The sequence below is a fragment of the Oncorhynchus mykiss genome, chromosome 20 (assembly GCF_057628025.1).
Source record: "Oncorhynchus mykiss isolate SJ-2025 chromosome 20, ASM5762802v1, whole genome shotgun sequence".
NCBI lineage: Eukaryota > Metazoa > Chordata > Actinopteri > Salmoniformes > Salmonidae > Oncorhynchus > Oncorhynchus mykiss.
The window spans coordinates 36,804,115-36,823,663 of NC_143041.1; the positions used below are offsets into that span (position 1 = coordinate 36,804,115).

The 19,549-nt window shown below is 43.9% G+C and overlaps 1 protein-coding gene across 2 annotated transcripts in view; it reads left to right on the forward strand.

The window, feature by feature from the left end:
* The window catches only part of LOC110499334 (zinc finger matrin-type protein 4), a 161,858-nt gene that overhangs the window by 97,594 nt on the left and 44,715 nt on the right, over nt 1–19,549 (forward strand). The window contains exons 5-6 of one of the 2 annotated variants that reach the window (XM_090213002.1): nt 15,532–15,798; nt 17,700–18,817. In XM_090213002.1, the coding sequence (XP_090069128.1) occupies nt 15,532–15,798; nt 17,700–17,731 (299 nt within the window). In that variant the 3' untranslated portion in view covers nt 17,732–18,817. Of the gene's footprint in view, nt 1–15,531; nt 15,799–17,699; nt 18,818–19,549 lie in introns of those variants that run through there. The other variant, XM_036956195.2, reaches the window with a different exon arrangement.

A 19,549-nucleotide genomic window follows, 5' to 3' on the forward strand; every position in this document is an offset into this window, starting at 1 on the left:
CGATTGGTAAGCTGCTCTGACAGCTGACGCTTAAAGTTAGTGAGGGAGATATAATTCTCCAACTTCAGTGATTTTTGCAATTCGTTCCAGTTGTTGGCAGCAGAGAACTGGAAGGAAAGGTGGACAAAGTAGGTGTTGGCTTTGGGGATAACCAGTGACCATACCTGCTGGAGCGCGTGCTACGGGTGGGTGTTGCTATGGTGACCAGTGAGCTGAGATAAGGCGGAGCTTTACCTAGCAAAGACTTATAGATGACCTGGAGCCAGTGGGTTTGGCGACGAATATGTAGCAAGGACCAGCCAACGAAAGCATACAGGTTGCAGTGGTGGGTGGTATATGGGACTTTGGTGACAAAATGTTTGGCATTGCATTAGATAGACTGCATTCAATTTGCTGAGTGTGTTGGAGTGTTGGAGGCTATTTTGTAAATGACATTGCCGAAGTCAAAGATCGGTAAGATAGTCCGTTTTACAAGGGTATGTTTGGCAGAGTGAGTGAAGGAGGCTTTGTTGCGAAATAGGAAGCCGATTCTTGATTTAACTTTGGATTGGCGATGCGTAATTTGAGTCTGGAAGGACAGTTTACAGTCTAGCCAGACATCTAGGTATTTATAGATGTCCACATATTCTAAGTCATAACCGTCCAGAGTAGTAATGCTAGTTGGGTGGGCGGATGCGGGCAGCGATCGGTTGAAGAGCATGCATCTAGTTTTACTAGCATTTAAGTAGTAGTTGGAGGTCACAGAAGGAGTGTTGTATGGCGTTGAATCTAGTTTGGAGATTAGTTAACACAGTGTCCAAAGAAGGGCCAGATGTATACAGAATGGTGTCGTCTGCGTAGAGGTGGATCAAATAATCACCCACAGCAAGAGCAACATCATTGAAATATAAAGAGAAAAGAGTTGGACCGAGAATTGAACTCTGTGGCACCCCCATAGAAACTGCCGGAGGTTCCTGACAACACGCCCTCTGATTTGACACACTGAACTCTATCTGAGAAGTAGTTAGTGAACCAGGCGAGGCAGCCATTAGAGAAACCAAGACTATTGAGTCTGCCGATAAGAATACGGTGATTGACAGAGTCGAAAGTCTTGTCCAGGTCAATGAAGACGGCTGCACAGTACTGTCTTTTATCGATGGCGGTTATGATATAATTTAGGACCCTGAGCGTGGCTGAGGTGCACCCTGAGCGTGGCTGAGGTACTGTGGGATTAAAAATGGTCAGTGATCTGTTTGTTCACTTGGCTTTCGAAGACTTTAGAAAGGCAGGGCAGGATGGATATAGGTCTGTAACAGTTTGGGCATTGCATGAGAGGGTGTGGCCCATGGGCCAAGTTGCACCGTCCTAGACCTTACATCTCACAGGAATTATTATTTTTCACTGAAACCACGGAGAACCAGAATAAGGAACGCCAACAAACACAATAGGGTTTTACCAGCTTCGCTGCTTGACCCATAAAAATGGCAAATATGTGTTTGCTCATATCGTATTTGTCACATGCCCCGAATACAACCTTACCGTGAAATGCTTACCTACAACCCCTTAACCAACAATGGAATTCAAGAAATAGAGTTATGAAAAGATGTCAAAATAAACTAAAGTAAAAAAATTATAAAAAGTAACACAATAAAATAACAGTAATGGGGCTATATAGGGGGTACCAGGTTAGTTGAGGTAATTTGTACATGTAGGTAGAGGTAAAGTGACTATGCATAGGTTTGGGATAGGGTTATGAATGGCTGAGGTAAAGGTAAAGGATTGGGATAGGTTTAAAACAGAAAAATGTAATTGAGTGTCTAGCAGTACGATTGAACCTGTGGTCTTGGGAGCCACAGTGGCCTAGCAAGTCGGGAGCCTGGTAGATGGTAATAAGCGCTCTGACCTGGTGTGACCTGGCTACTAAAAAGGGCCTAAAATGGCCACTTCCTCCCAATTAAGTTTCTATGTAAGAACAATCTGAGATGAGAAAAAAAAATTGTCCAGTCCTTGCATTGAATCACCCATAATGTAAATTTAGGGTTTCATTTAATAACTGATTCTGATAACTGAACATAGACATTGATCGCTAATAGGTTTACCTACACAGTATTCTCCAATAGAGTTCAGGCTCAGGGTTCAAAGTCACTATCAGACAGCTTTTCTAGTGGGTGCGTGTTTGTCTGTGTGTACTTGAGTGCGTGAGTTCACGTGTGTGCACGTGTGTGAATGTGTGTTTTGCCGGGTGTGTGCTTGTGTTCAGTTCATTCGGCCCATCCATAGCCCCTATTAGAAACCAGCCCGCAACCCCAAACTGATCAATACTTCTACTGGATTCCATTTTGCTCCTAACAAGCCAACCAAATCCCCCCTAACCACCAAGGTCAGAAGCACACAGTCATAACCACTCACCCGTTCTCCATAGCCAACGTAAGACAGTTAGGCGTCTTAACCCTCGCTAAGCTGCCGGCCCACCTCTAGCCGCACCCTCAGAGCATGCGCAGACTAGCTGGCTGGAGTGTTTATGGACATATTCAATCTCTCCCTATCCCAGTCTGTTGTCCCCAATTGTTTCAAGATGTCCACCATTGTTTATATACCCAAGAAAGCAAAGGTAACTGAACTAAATGACTATCGCCCTGTAGCACTCACTTCTGTCATCATGAAGTGCTTTGAGAGGCTAGTTAAGGATCACCTCCACCTTACCCGACACCCTAGACCCACTGCAATTCGCATACCGCGCCAAAAGATCCATTGATGATGCAATCGCCATCGCACTACACACTGCCCTATCAAATCAGGACGAGAGGAATACCCATGTAAGAATGCTGTTCATTGACTACAGCTCAGCCTTCAACACCATATTACCCTCCAAGGTCATTATTAAGCTCGGGGTCCTGGATTTCCTGATGGGCCGCCCCCAGGCGGTGAAGGTAGGCAACAACACCTCCACTACGCTAATCCTCAACACAGGGACCCCTGCTCAGACCCCTCCTGCACTTCCTGTTTACCTATGTCTGCGTAGCCAGGCACACCTCCAACTCCATCATCAAATTTGCAGACAACACAACAGTGGTAGGCCTGATTACCAACAACGATGAGACACCCTACAAGGAGGAGGTGAGGGCCCTGGCGGAGTGGTGCCTGGAAAATAACCTCTCCCTTAAAAGGAGCACTCAAGCCACCGTTAACTTTCAGTACACTTTCAATGTCATCATATATCACCCTGATCATGGCAATAAAACCAGAGCTGAAACCAAATGCCTTAAAAGTGCGCCATAAGTATTGATGTTCAACTCAGTCAAATGCCTTTTCCTGATCAATTGAAATTAGACCAGCATCCAGCCCTAGAGACGTCCAAAAAAATCCAGAATCAGGGAAATGTTATCTCTTATCTGCCTGCCAGGAACACAGTAGGACTGCCCCATCACATCCTTCAGCCTGTTGGACAAAGCCTTGGACAGAATCTTATAATCAGTGCACAATAAAGCCACTGGCCTCCAGTTCTTCACTATCCTAGTGTCACCCTTTTTGGCTGTAGGGTGAGGACAGGCCTCCCGCAGCTTATCAGTAGTAACCCTCCGGTCAAAAAATTGTTAACTACTGCTAGCCACACCTCTCCCAACATGGCCCAAAAAGACTTTAAAAAGTCAACGGGAAGACCATCAATGCCTGGTGCCCTTCCATTTTACATGACTGTTAATGCAGCATATAGCTCCTGCAAAGACAATGGTTGCTCTAGTTCAACCTGAGCTTCTGCAGCCACCTGTGGGAGCCCATCAAGGAACTGCTGAGTCACTGTTACATCCTCTTTATCCTCTTGTAGAGCTCAGAACTCTACTGCCCTCTTTCTAATTTCACTAGGGCTAGGGAGCTCCTGTCCAGAAGCTGATTTGAGGCAATGAATAATTCTTATTTTTCTATTCTTTATCTCTAAACCGAAGAAAAATGTAAATGAGGCATCCATTTCAGAGATTCCCTGAAACTTACTTCTCACCAATGCCCCCTCATACCCAGCAGGTCTGCTAACACAGCTTTTTTTTGTCTTGAGGGCCTGAGTATGGCCTCAATTTTTTTATAGATATATATTTCACCAGGTAAGTTGACAGAGAACACATTCTCACTTACAGCAACAACATGGAGAATAGTTACAGGAGGAGGGATGAATGAGCCAATTGTAAGCTGGGGATGATTAGGTGACTGTGATGGTATGAGGGCCAGATTGGGATTTCAGACAGAACACCAGGGTTAAAACCCTACTCTTACAATAAGTACCATTGGATCTTCAGTACACCCACTTAACATCCCATCAGAAAGACAGAACACTACACAAGGCAACGTCCCCAATCACTGCCCTGGGATATACATACAGTGCCTTGCGAAAGTATTCGGCCCCCTTGAACTTTGCGACATTTTGCCACATTTCAGGCTTCAAACATAAAGATATAAAACTGTATTTTTTTGTGAAGAATCAACAACAAGTGGGACACAATCATGAAGTGGAACGACATTTATTGGATATTTCAAACTTTTTTAACAAATCAAAAACTGAAAAATTGGGCGTGCAAAATTATTCAGCCCCTTTACTTTCAGTGCAGCCAACTCTCTCCAGAAGTTCAGTGAGGATCTCTGAATGATCCAATGTTGACCTAAATGACTAATGATGATAAATACAATCCACCTGTGTGTAATCAAGTCTCCGTATAAATGCACCTGCACTGTGATAGTCTCAGAGGTCCGTTAAAAGCGCAGAGAGCATCATGAAGAACAAGGAACACACCAGGCAGGTCCGAGATACTGTTGTGAAGAAGTTTAAAGCCAGATTTGGATACAAAAATATTTCCCAAGCTTTAAACATCCAAAGGAGCACTGTGCAAGCGATAATATTGAAATGGAAGGAGTATCAGACCACTGCAAATCTACCAAGACCTGGCCGTCCCTCTAAACTTTCAGCTCATACAAGGAGAAGACTGATCAGAGATGCAGCCAAGAGGCCCATGATCACTCTGGATGAACTGCAGAGATCTACAGCTGAGGTGGGAGACTCTGTCCATAGGACAACAATCAGTCGTATATTGCACAAATCTGGCCTTTATGGAAGAGTGGCAAGAAGAAAGCCATTTCTTAAAGATATCCATAAAAAGTGTCGTTTAAAGTTTGCCACAAGCCACCTGGGAGACACACCAAACATGTGGAAGAAGGTGCTCTGGTCAGATGAAACCAAAATTGATATTTTTGGCAACAATGCACAACGTTATGTTTGGCGTAAAAGCAACACAGCCCATCACCCTGAACACACCATCCCCACTGTCAAACATGGTGATGGCAGCATCATGGTTTGGGCCTGCTTTTCTTCAGCAGGGACAGGGAAGATGGTTAAAATTGATGGGAAAATGGATGGAACCAAATACAGGACCATTCTGGAAGAAAACTTGATGGAGTCTGCAAAAGACCTGAGACTGGGACGGAGATTTGTCTTCCAACAAGACAATGATCCAAAACATAAAGCAAAATCTACAATGGAATGGTTCAAAAATAAACATATCCAGGTGTTAGAATGGCCAAGTCAAAGTCCAGACCTGAATCCAATCGAGAATCTGTGGAAAGAACTGAAAACTGCTGTTCACAAATGCTCTCCATCCAACCTCACTCAGCTCGAGCAGTTTTGCAAGGAGGAATGGGAAAACATTTCAGTCTCTCGATGTGCAAAACTGATAGAGACATACCCCAAGCGACTTACAGCTGTAATCGCAGCAAAAGGTGGCGCTACAAAGTATTAACTTAAGGGGGCTGAATAATTTTGCACGCCCAATTTTTCAGTTTTTGATTTGTTAAAAAAGTTTGAAATATCCAATAAATGTCGTTCCACTTCATGATTGTGTCCCACTTGTTGTTGATTCTTCACAAAAAAATACAGTGTTATATCTTTATGTTTGAAGCCTGAAATGTGGCAAAAGGTCGCAAAGTTCAAGGGGGCCGAATACTTTCGCAAGGCACTGTATTTCTTCCCTTATGTCAATATCAGAAATTGACGTACCTTCTCAATCCCATACCTCCTTTCCACCTCATTTCTCTCGCTATTTTGTTTTGATGCATCATATGACTCACTCTCGCTATCCTCCCCAGAGAAACACCATCTCTACAACCTGTTTATCCTCAACTGATTTATCATCTCTACCTTCCTGTTAGAATTAGAACCTTCATCACACCTTACATTCTTCCTCTTCACCCTTGGTACTTTGAAAACAGCTGCTTCATTTTCCATTCTTTCAATCTCCTCTTGAACTCCAATTTCATTTTCCAACACCGACTCAGCAACCCCAGTCCCAGTCTCACCGGCTGTTTCCCCCTCCCTCTTTACTCTGATCCACCACAATTGCTCCCATAGCCACACCGCTCTCCTTTCCGACTCTACCAACCACATCTGCCCACCTTCTCCCTTCTCCTGAACCCTTAGCATGTTCATGCTTTCGCGGTGGTGCATTAGCTGGACCAGCGCGAGAGCTGCTACCGGGCCCTGCCGCTCATTCTCTGGACAATAACGTATCAAATGCCCCCCTCTTCCGCAGCCAAAGCGTTTCAGTGATTCAGTAGAAGCGTAGAACACAATCAAATCCGTCAATTTTAAAACTCAACGCTCAGTTCGTGAGTATCCTTCTTTAAAATCATGTGCACTTGTCTCCTATGAGACACGACATGTTTCAGCAAAGGGGATTAGCATCCAAAAATAACCTTTTTTATTGTAGATACAGGTTGACCATGATGAGATAACTCTCCCTCCAACACTTCATCTCTAACAAATGATGGCACATTAGAAAGTATAACTTTCTTCACAAGATTCATAAAAATACAGACGTCTGTGTATCCCGCAACACAACACCACTCTCAACTATCGTATTCACCTCAGCAATGGAATCTAAGAATATCACTAGAGTGCTATTCATCCTTGAGGCTGATTTTATGCTATTATACCCAATGATAGAACCCAATGATAGCATCCACTGCTAAACTAAACACCCTGCTGAAGCAGGAATCTTTACTCTTTGCCACCGACTTAGTTATTCAAACCCCAACCCCCCGCGAGTGGCCATTGCAACTAGTGCCACACGCTGGTTGCGCCCTCACACCACCCCTATACGTGATTAGTGACAGTGAGACAAAAATAACCTTAAAACAACTAAACAATGTATATATATATATATATATATATATATATATATATATATATATATATATATATATATATATATATATACACACACATACACACACACACACGCTGAAAACACAGAAAACCCAAATAGTGTAAAAAAAATCAGTCGCTCTCACAATCGCTCCTGCTTCCCGACTCACACCCAGCATGCACTCCGACGAAAGAGAGAGAGATTGCTTTGGCAATATGTTTCCCATGCCAATAAAACATCTATGAATTGAATTGAGATAGAGAGAGAGATGTGTGTGAGAGGTGTTTTGTGTGTGAGTGAGAGAGAGAGGTAAAGAGAGCGAGTGAGAGAGAGAAAGACGTGTGTGTGTGTGTGTGTGAGTGAGAGAGAGAGGTAAAGAGAGCGAGTGAGAGAGAGACGTGTGTGTGTGTGTGTGTGTGTGTGAGTGAGAGAGTGAGGTAAAGAGAGCGAGTGAGAGAGAGGTAAAGAGAGCGAGTGAGAGAGAGAGGTAAAGAAAGCGAGAGAGAGAGGTAAAGAGAGCGAGTGAGAGAGAGAGAGACGTGTGTGTGTGTGTGTGTGAGAGAGAGAGAGAGGTAAAGAGAGTGAGTGAGAGAGAGAGGTAAAGAGAGCGAGTGAGAGAGAGAGGTAAAGAGAGTGAGTGAGAGAGAGAGAGAGAGAGACGTGTGTGTGTGTGTGTGCTGAAGGTTACTTTTGATTCTAATCTCTCCTGATCTATCCTTCCATCCTCCTCCACTTGTCTTCCTTTCTTTTTCTCTCTCTCGCTCTCTCTCTCTGTCTCATTCTGTCCTTCCGTCCAGGTCTTTCTGTCACTAAACCATGGCAACTTCCCTGAAAGCACCTTCACCAAACTGACACTTTATGTGTGTGTGTGTGTGTGTGTGTGTGTGTGTGTGTGTGTGTGTGTGTGTGTGTGTGTGTGTGTGTGTGTGTGTGTGTGTGTGTGCATGTGAGCAGGTGCGTGTGAGGTAATTGAACTGACACTTTCCAAGAAGTAGAACAAAGTTATTTCAAAGCTAACCCAAACTGTCATTGACATCCATTACTATATGCAATGCCACTCCCTAGACACTGGTTTCCGTCTGGCTGCAAGTCAAATCCCAATGTTTCTACACTCTATTAGTTACCGTAGCTGTTAGTGAGGATGAGTGTGTGTGTGTGTTTGTGTGTGTGTTTGTGTGTGTGTTATGTTTCTGTGTGTGTGTGTGTGTGTGTTATGTTTCTGTGTGTGTGTGTGTGTGTGTGTTATGTTTCTGTGTGTGTGTGTGTGTGTGTGCGTGCTTGCGTGTGTGTGTGACTGCGTGTATCAAATCAAATGTTAATGGTCGCATATACACACATTTAGCAGATGTTATTGCTGGTGTAGCAAAATGCTTGTGTTTCCAACAGTGCAGTAATATCTAACAATACACACCAATACACACAAATCTAAAAGTAAAAAATTGAATTAAGAAATATATAAATATTAGGATGATGCCTGTCATTTTTTCCCGTTAATGTTACGACCGTGGAAATGTTTGTAATGACCTGTCAAACAAACCCCAATCATGTCTGAAATGGGCTGAATGGAATACATTGGCGATAAGAACGTTAAGGCTTCATCTGGGATTTAACACAACGTCTCAACACTTACATCACAAGAAAAATAATCAAGCTTTATTTTGATGAGGGTTCATTTTTTGTTGAATAATAAAAAAAAAGAAGGTTTACAAAGTAAATACACTGAAATGAAAACAACTTCAGAAAATGAAGACTCTGAATATAGTGATATTATGTCTGATCTAACAAACAATTTAAAGTCTGTTTAGATAGGTGTAATCTAGAACCAAGCCTGTTGATTGTTACACTGTATCCTAATATGTAAAGTCTGTTTAGATAGGTGTAATCTAGAACCAAGCCTGTTGATTTTTACACTGAAGGTATCCTGATATAGACACACGTATTGAATTATGCAACAGAACGTGACAACACCAGTAATTAATGAGTCAGTCTAGACAGCGCAGGTGTGTGAGTGCAGGTAGGGTAGACAGGGCAAGTGTTTGGTGATTGCAGCCCTTTTCCACCCCTTTATGTTAATTTCTGAATTTATGCAAATAGTCACACCATTTTCTTTTTTTCAACATAAAAAAAACAAAAAAAAAATGATATAATAACAACATGTTATGTGTAAGTCCATTGTGACATTTTACAAAAAAATGTATTACCTGAATTCAAACCAAAATCCCTGAACATCATTCATTATTTTGTCCATGCAAGTAAAATGTTCATACAAAAGTGTGTGTGTGTGTGTGTGTGTGTGTGGGAGGTGGTGAGAAGTATAGAGAGACAGCCTTAGATACTGTAACTATGTGAAACAGACCCCATTTAGCCAATGTGTGATTAACTAACGAGCTCACGGCATTACCAACACATACACACACTCCTCTCTATCTCTATGTACACACACACATATATATACACCCCCCCCCTCCCCCCCCCCCCCCCCCCACACACACACACACACACTCCCCCACACAAACATATTTGTGTAATAGTTCATAGACATTGCTTCGGTAAAAGTCCATTCATGCCAATAAAGCATTAATTGAATATTGAAAAGAGACAGAGACAAATAATGATTAAGAGCGTATGATGAATGATATGCTCAACAAGACATGGACCACACAAGAATAGGTCCTAATATATACTGTAGCCTACAGAGCCATCATATGTGGTATACTGTATGAAATTTAAAACTGAAAATGTGAAATATATGATAAAAGTATGAAGTGAAAAATGCAATGGTATTTTCTGAGTAGAGCTTTAGTGACACTACCACAGTGTAGAGGGTAGAAGTAGACAGTTGGACAAAGCCATCTGGCACCAGAGCTCTCTCACACTACAGTATTTGGCTATAGACCTAACACACCCCTCCCTCTGCATTTTTCCTATTTTGTTGCCTTACAACCTAGAATTAAAATATATTTTTGGGGGGTTTGTATTATTTGATTTACACAACATGCCTACCAACGGGTCATTAAAAACTGTAACATCTTATGCTTCACGGAGTCGTGGCTGAACAACGAAATACAGCTGGCTGGTTATACGATATACTGTCAGGATAGAACAGTGGCGTCTGGTAAGACAAGGGGCGGCGGCCTATGTATTTTTGTAAACAACAGCTGGTGCACGATATCTAAGGAAGTCTCGAGCTATTGCTCGCCTGAGTTTCTCATGATAAGCTGCAGACCACACTACCTATCGAGAGAGTTTTCATCTATATTCTTTGTAGCTGTTTACAGACTGAGGCTGGCACTAAGATAGCATTGAATGAGCTGTATTCTGCCATGAACAAACAGGAAAACGCTCACCCAGCAGGGAAACTTAAACCCACCCAACCCATGCAGGGAAACTTAAATCAGTTTTACCAAATGTATATCAGCATGTTAAATGTGCAACCAGAGGGAAAATAACTCTGGTCCAACTATACTGCACACACAGAGATGCATACAAAGCTCTCCCTCACCCTCCATTTGGCAAATCTGACCATCATTTTATCCTCCTGATTCCTGCTTACGAGCAAAAATTAAAGCAGGATGCACCAGTGACTAGATCAATAAAAAAGTGGTCAGATGAAGCAGATGCTAAGCTACAGAGCACACACCCTGTTTTGCTAGCACAGACTGGAGTATGTTCCGGGATTCCTCCGATGGCATAGAGGAGTACACCACATCTGTCATTGGAAACATCAATAAGTGTATCGATGACGTCACCCCCACAGTGACTGTACGTACATACCCCAACCAGAAGCCATGGATTACAGGCAGCATCCACACTGAGCTAAAGGCTAGAGCTGCCACTTTCAAGGAGCGGGACTCTAACCCGGAAGCTTATAAGAAATCCTGCTATGCCCGCCGATGAACCATCAAACAGGCAAAGCGTCAACACATGACTAAGATCGAGTCGTACTACACCGGCTCTGACGCTCGTCGGATGTGGCAGGGCCTGCAAACTATTACAGACTACAAAGGGAAGCACAGCCGAGAGTTGCCCAGTGACACGAGCCTATCATTGAGCTAAACTACTTCTATGCTCACTTCAAGGAAAATAACAGAGCAGTAAGACCTTTAGACCTTTAGACAGGTCAACATTCACAAAGCCGCAGGACCAGACGGATTTCCAGGACTTGTACTGCGAGCATGCGCTGACCAAATGTCAAGTGTCTTCACTTACATTTTCAACCTCTCCCTGTCCGAGTCTATAATACCAACATGTTTTAAGCAGACCACCATAGTGCCTGTGCCCAAGAACACAAAGATAACCTGCCTAAATGACTACCGACCTGTAGCCATGAAGTTCTTTGAAAAGCTGGTCATGGCTCACATCAACACCATCATCCCAGAAACCCTAGACCCACTCCAATTTGCATACCACTCCAACAGATCCACAGATGATGCAGTCCCTATTGGACTCCACACTGCCCTTTCCCAACTGGACAAAAGGGAGAGAATGCTATTAATTGACTACAGCTCAGCGTTCAACACCATAGTGCCCTCAAAGCTCATCAATAAGCTAAGGACCCTGGGACTAAACACCTCCCTCTGAAACTGGATCCTGGACTTCCTGATGGGCCACCCCCAGGTGGTGAGGGTAGGTAACAACACAAGCCGATCCTCAACACAGGGGCCCCTCAGGGGTACGTGATCAGCCCCCTCCTGTACTCCTGTTCAATCATGACTACATGGCAAGGCACTCCGATGACACAACAATGGTAGGCCTGATCACCGACAACAACGAGACAGCCTGTAGGGAGGAGGTCAAAGACCTGGCCGTGTGGTGCCAGGACAACAACCTCTCCCTCAACGTGATCAAGACAAAGGAGATGATTGTGGACTACAGGAAAAAGAGGACAGAGCACGCCCCCATTCTCATCGATGGGGCTGTAGTGGAGCAGGTTGAGAGCTTCAAGTTCCTTGGTGTCCACATCACCAACAAACTAACATCGTCCAAGCACACCATGACAGTCGTGAAGCGAGCACGACAAAACCTATTCCCCCTCAGGTGACTGGCATGGGTCCTCAGATCCTCAAAAGTTTCTACAGCTGCACCATCGAGAGCAGCCTGACTGTTTGCATCACTGCCTGGTACGGCAACTGCTTGGCCTGCGACCGCAAGGCACTACAGAGGGTGGGGCGAATGGCCTAGTACATCACTGGGGACAAGCTTCCTGCCATCCAGGACCTCTATACCAGGCGGTGTCAGAGGAAGGCCTTAAAAATTGTCAAAGACTCCAGCCACCCTAGTCATAGACTGTTCTCTCTGCTTCCACACGGCAAGCGTTATCGGAGCTCCAAGTCTAGGTCCAAGAGGCTTCTAAACAGCTTCTATCCCCAAGCCATAAGACTCCTGAACATCTAGTCAAATGGCTACCCAGACTATTCGCATTGCCACCCTCCCTCCTCTCCACACCACTGCCACTCTCTGTTGTCATCTTTGCATATTTTTTTTACTGCTGCTCTTTAATTACTTGTTACTTTTATCTCATATTCTTATCCGTACTTTATGAAACTGCACTGTCGGTTAGGGGCTCGTATTCGGCGCATGTGACTTTGAAGACGCTAAATATTTTTTATTGTGACTCAAACAAGAAAAAAATATGAAAACTACAGTGTGCATTACAATTCACCCACCTGAAGTCAATACTTTGTAGAGCCACCTTTTGCAGCAATTACAGCTGCATGTCTCTTGGGGTATGCCTCTATAATCTTGGCACATCTAGCCACTGGGATTTTTGCTCATTCTTACAAAACTGCTTCAGCTCCTTCAAGTTGGATGTGTTCTGCTGGTGTACTGCAATCTTTAAGTCATACCACACAGTTTCTCAATTGGACTGAGGTTTTGGCTTTGACTAGGCCATTCCAAGACATTTAAATATTTCCCGTTAAACCACTCGAGTGTTGCTTTAGCAGTATGCTTAGGGTCATTGTCGAAGGTGAACCTCCGTCCCAGTCTCAAATCTCTGGAAGACTGAAACAGGTTTCCCCCAAGAATTTCCCTGTATTTAGTAACATCCATCATTCCTTCAATTCTGACCGGTTTCCCAGTCCCTTTTGATGAAAAACATCACCACAGCCTGATGCTGCCACCACCATGCTTCACTGTGGGGATTGTGTTCTTGGGTAAATGAGAGGTGTTGGGTTTGCGCCAGACATAGTGTTTTCCTTGATGGCCAAAAAGCAACATTTTAGTCTCATCTGACCAGAGTACCTTCTTCCATATGTTTGGGGGAGTCTCCCACATAACTTTTGGCGAACACCAAACGTGCCTGATTATTTTTTTCTTTAAGCAATGGCTTTTTTTCTGGCCACTCTTTCGTAAAGCCCTGCTCTGTGGAGTGTACAGCTTAAAGTGGTCCTATGGAAAGATACTCCAATCTCCTCTGTGGAGCTTTGCAGCTCCTTCAGGGTTATCTTTGGTCTCTTTGTTGCCTCTCTGATTAATGCCCTCCTTGCCTGGTCTGTGAGTTTTGGTGGGCGGCCCTCTCTTGGCAGGTTTGTTGTGGTACCATATTCTTTCCATTTTTTAATCATGGATTTAATGGTGCTCTGTGGGATGTACAAAGTTTAGATTTTTTTTATAATCCAACCCTGATCTGTACTTCTACCCAACTTTGTCCCTGAGCTGTTTGGAGAGCTCCTTGCTGCTTGCTTGGTGGTGTTGAAGACTCTGGAGCCTTTCAAAACAGGTGTATATATATACTGAGATCATGTGATAGATCATGTGACACTTAGATTGCACACAGGTGGACTTTATTTAAGTAATTATGTGATTTATGAAGGTAATTGGTTGCACCAGATCTTATTTAGGGGCTTCATAGCAAAGGGGGTGAATACATATGCACACACCCGTATTTGTATACTTTCTTGAAACAAGTCATTTTTTCCACTTCATGGACTAATCTCGGATTCTGCAGTGAGACTGTGAGAGCATGTTTGCTCACACACACACACACACACACACACACACACACACACACACACACACACACACACACACACACACACACACACACACACACACACCTCAGTGTGTGACCCCGGGTCTTATTCTGTCGGTCCTGTCGGCGCCAAGGCTATGAATGGCCTGTCTCCATGGTAACCATGCTGCCATTGTATTAACAGGGTCACCTGGAAGACTACCACTTATTTTTCTGAAGATGGGGGGGATGAGAAAAAAGTCTGATGAATGGACACACGCATCAACATAAATATGACACACACAGATTTTCTCCATAAAGTCTGAGAGTAGGATGGATCTCTGGAGTGCAGTTAACCTTTCTCTTACCCTCATCTGGGTGTGGGGGTGTTTTTGTGTGTTTGTGTGTGTGTATGTGTGTGACTCTTGAGACCACGTTAGTGTTTTACTGTAGATGTAATTTCCGATATACTCATTACAATAATTATTATTGATTCATGTTTATGGTCTATTACAGCCATACTCACCGGGGTCAATACAGGGTCAATACGGGGTCAATACAGGGTCAATGTAATGCGGTTGAGAATTGTAGTAGTAGCATACAGAAGGTGCAGTTTTTGAAGTTTGTTAGGGCATTGGCAGTTTACTTCTTGTTAAGTAATTCACAGACAGACATGAGATTTACACATATACTGTACATTTAGCGAAACACACACGCACAATGCCAAATACCAGTATTGCTATACTTGTTAGTGTTGTGGCAAGGAAACAAAACACGAGGCTGGTTGAACTGTTGGAAACAAACATCATGTTGTCATCCAGATCACATTTATATATTTTCCAAGTTATAGCACACACTAACTGCTAAATGAATAAAATGTCAAATGTAAAATAGCGCACAATATTTTACATACAGCAGGTTTTTAAAGGACCAAAGAATTAGGTCTGCTTCATGTTTTCATTTTTTGACAAGGAAAAACTATCGTGATTGTGGTATTGTCCCGGCCCTACACATTACAACAATTATTATTGGTTTATGTTTATGGACTATTATCACCTCCGTGTGTTTATATGAGATGATTTTAATGGGCTCTTTCTCTCCCTCTTTCATCCTTTCCCCCATCTTTTCCTCACTCCTTTCCTCCATTCTTTCCTCCATAATTTCCTCCATCCTTTCCTCACTCCTTTCCTCACTCCTTTCCTCACTCCTTTCCTCACTCCTTTCCTCACTCCTTTCCTCTCTCCTTTCCTCACTCCTTTCCTCACTCCTTTCCTCACTCCTTTCCTCCATTCTTCTATTACTATTGTTATCTCCTCTCCTTTATTCCCCTTTAATCTCACCCTTAACCATCATCTACCTTTTTTCTCATAACTTCCTCCCTCCCCCTTTCTTCCTGCCCTGTTTCCCTCCCTGCCCCAGACTCATCCCCTTCCACCCCCCAGCCCAGCGACTCAAACCCTGCTCCTCCTGCCCTACCACGGTCCTCCTCTCTAGCACCCCCGGTGGTGTTGGTGGGTAGTGGTGGTAGTGGTGAGACAGGGAAGTACTGCTGTCTGTGTGGAGCATGGTTCAACAACCCTCTGATGGCCCAGCAACACTATGAGGGGAAAAAACATCGCAGGAATGCAGCCAGAGCACAACTACTGGAGCAGCTAGCTGGCAGTCTGGACGCTACCGAAACTACAGGTGAGGAGACAAGGGCTATAGGTCAGGAGACAGGTGGTAAGGGGTTATTAAGGGATAAAGTTAGGCTTACCAGCACTATAAGGGGAATAAACTTTACAGGAACACATTATGATATTACTGGAGCAACTGGTAGGACATTTGGACGATAGAAGTACTTTAGGATCCATTTGTATAATATAGGGTTATATTACATTATAACAAATCAAATCAAAGTTTATTTGTCACATGCGCCAAATACAACAGGTGTATTAGACCTTACAGGGAAATGCTAACTTACAGGCTCTAACCAACAGTGCAACAAGGTGGTGAACAATAGGTAAGTAAATAAATAAAACAACAGTAAAAAGACAGGCTATATACAGTAGTGAGGCTATATACAGTAGTGAGGCTATATACAGTAGCGAGGCTATAAAAGTAGCGAGGCTACATACAGACACCAGTTAGTCAGGCTGATTGAGGTAGTATGTACATGTAGATATGGTTAAAGTGACTATGCAAAAATAATGAACAGAGAGTAGCAGTAGCGTAAAAGAGGGGTTGGTGGGTGGTGGGTGGCGGGACACAATGTAGATAGCTCGGGTAGCCAATGTGCGGGAGCCCTGGTTGGCCGGCCCAATTGAGGTAGTATGTACATGAATGTATAGTTAAAGTGACTGTGCATATATGATACACAGAGAGTAGCAGCAACGTGAAAGAGGGGTTGGGGGGGCACACAATGCAAATAGTACGGGTAGCCATTTGATTACCTGTTAAGGAGTCTTACGGCTTGGGGATAAAAACTGTTGAGAAGCCTTTTTGTCCTAGACTTGGCACTCCGGTACCGCTTGCCATGTGGTAGTAGAGAGAACAGTCTATGACTGGGGTGGCTGGGGTCTTTGACAATTTTTAGGGTCTTCCTCTGACACCGCCTGGTGTAGAGGTCCTTGATGGCAGGCAGCTTTGCCCCAGTGATGTACTGGGCCGTACGTACTGCCCTCTGTAGTGCCTTGCGGTCAATGGCCGAGCAATTGCCTTACCAGGCAGTGATGCAACCAGTCAGGATGCTCTCGATGTTGCAGCTGTAGAACCTTTTGAGGATCTCAGGACCCAGGCCAAATCTTTTTAGTTTCCTGATGGGGAATAGGCTTTGTCGTGCCCTCTTCACTACTGTCTTGGTGTGTTTGGACCATGATAGTTTGTTGTTGATGTGGACACCAAGGAACTTGAAGCTCTCAACCTGCTCTACTACAGCCTCGTTGATGAGAATAGGGGCGTGCTTGGTCCTCCTCTTCCTGTAGTCCACAATCATCTCCTTAGTCTTGGTTACGTTGAGGGAGAGGTTGTTATTCTGGCACCACCCGGCCAGGTCTCTGACCTCCTCCCTATAGGCTTTCTCGTTGTTGTCTGTGATCAGGCCTACCACTGTTGTGTCGTCAGCAAACTTAATGATGGTGTCGTGCCCGGCCATGCAGTCGTGGGTGAACAGGGAGTACAGGTGGGGACTGAGCACGCACCCCTGAGGAGCTCCAGTGTTGAGGATCACTGTGGCAGATGTGTTGCTAGCTACCCTCACCACCTGGGGGCAGCTCGTCAGGAAGCACAGGATCCAGTTGCAGAGGGAGGTGTTTAGTCCCAGGATCCTTAGCTTAGTGATGAGCTTTGAGGGTACTATGGTGTTGAACGCTGAGCTGTAGTCAATGAATAGCATTCTCACATAAGTGTTCCTTTTTTCCAGGTGTTTTATGTCCAGGTGTTGTCCAGGTGTTTTATGAACCACTTACAGTATTTGTTGTTTTTTAAAAGGTTTATGAATAAGATTGGACTTTTGCATCACACTCAAAATGAACTGCAACACTTAAAATACCAAACAAGTGCTGTTCATTTGGCATTTTATATCATTTGATATTTTTCTCATTTTGCAGATGCTCTTATCCAGAGTGACTTTCTGTTGTGATTAGTACTGGTCCTCCGTGGGAATCAAACACACAACCCTGGCGTTGCAATCGCTATGCTCTACCAACTGGCTCTACCAGCCACATGGGACCTCATTCCCTCCCTCCCTCCCTCCCTCCCTCCCTCCCTCCCTCCCTCCCTCCCTCCCTCCCTCCCTCCCTCCCTCCCTCCCTCCCTCCCTCCCTCCCTCCCTCAAATTCACAGCAACAAAAGAGTGATCAAATTTGGATCCTACATCTGTACATAACTTGACATTTGTTATGTTGGCAGACTGGCTTGTTATGAGCCGTTTCCATGGTGAACGGCTTGAGTGTTATTTTCCTATCACACACACATACAAAAAATGAAATATGGATAGCTGTTCTGGTTGAGTGCTTTGTGTGCTCCTGATGCCACTCAATCAAGACTAATATGATAATAATAATCAAATATGAGTGAGTGACTGCAACTATATGTTTACACAGTGTATTATCTAACACTGTGTTATGTCATAGTGATGTAGTGACTAGGGCGGAATCAGCAGGAGTGGGACTTGAACCAGAGACCCTCTAGTTAACGGAGCAATATTTGGCTAACAGCCACAGCAAGGACCTGATTACGGTTGCAAAAGGTGGGTATATAACTGGAAATATTCTAAGTTTACCAGTAAACTAAACTCAGCAAAAAATAAACGTCCCTTTTTCAGGATCCTGTCTTTCAAAGAAAATTTGTAAAAATCCAAATAACTTCACAGATCTTCATGGTAAAGGGTTTTAACACTGTTTCCCATTGTCACGTCCTGACCTTAGAGCCTTTTTATGTCTCTATGTTGGTTCGGTCAGGGTGTGATTTGGGTGGGCATTCTATGTTCTTTTTTCTATGTTTTTGTATTTCTTTGTTTTGGCCGGGTATGGTTCTCAATCAGGGACAGCTGCCTATCGTTGTTTCTGATTGGGAACCATACTTAGGTGGCGTTTTCCCACATGGTTTTTGTGGGTAGTTGTTTTCTGTTTAGTGTTTTGCACCTTTCAGGACTGTTTCGGTTTCGGTTATTCACTTTGTTATTTTTGTTTAGTGTTCAGTTTAAATAAAAAGTCATGAACACTTACCACTCTGCGCTTTGGTCCGATTCCTCTTCATCTGACGACAACACCTGTTACACCCATGCTTGTTCAATGAACCATAAACAATTAATGAACGTGCACCTGTGGAACGGTCGTTAAGGCACTAAGATCTTACAGACGGTAGGCAATTAAGGTCACAGTTATGAAAACTTAGGACTCTAAAGAGGCCTTTCTACTGACTCTGAAAAACACCAATAGAAAGATGCCCAGGGTCCCTGCAAGAGGCATGTGGACTGCAGATGTGGCCAGGGCAATAAATTGCAATGTGCGTACTGTGAGACGCCTAAGACAGTGCTACAGGACGGACAGCTCAATCAATCAATCATTTTTTTAAATTTATTTATTTGTTATTTTACCAGGTAAGTTGACTGAGAACACATTCTCATTTGCAGCAACGACCTGGGGAATAGTTACAGGGGAGAGGAGGGGCCAATTGTAAACTGGGGATTATTAGGTGACCGTGATGGTTTGAGGGCCAGATTGGGAATTTAGCCAGGACATTGGGGTTAACACCCCTACTCTTACAATAAGTGCCATGGGATCTTTAATGACCTCAGAGAGGACACCCGTTTAACGTCCCATCCGAAAGACGGCACCCTACACTGGGGAATTGGGATATTTTTTTTAGACCAGAGGAAAGAGTACCTCCTACTGACCCTCCAACACCACTTCCAGCATCATCTGGTCTCCCATCCAGGAACTGACCAGTACCAACC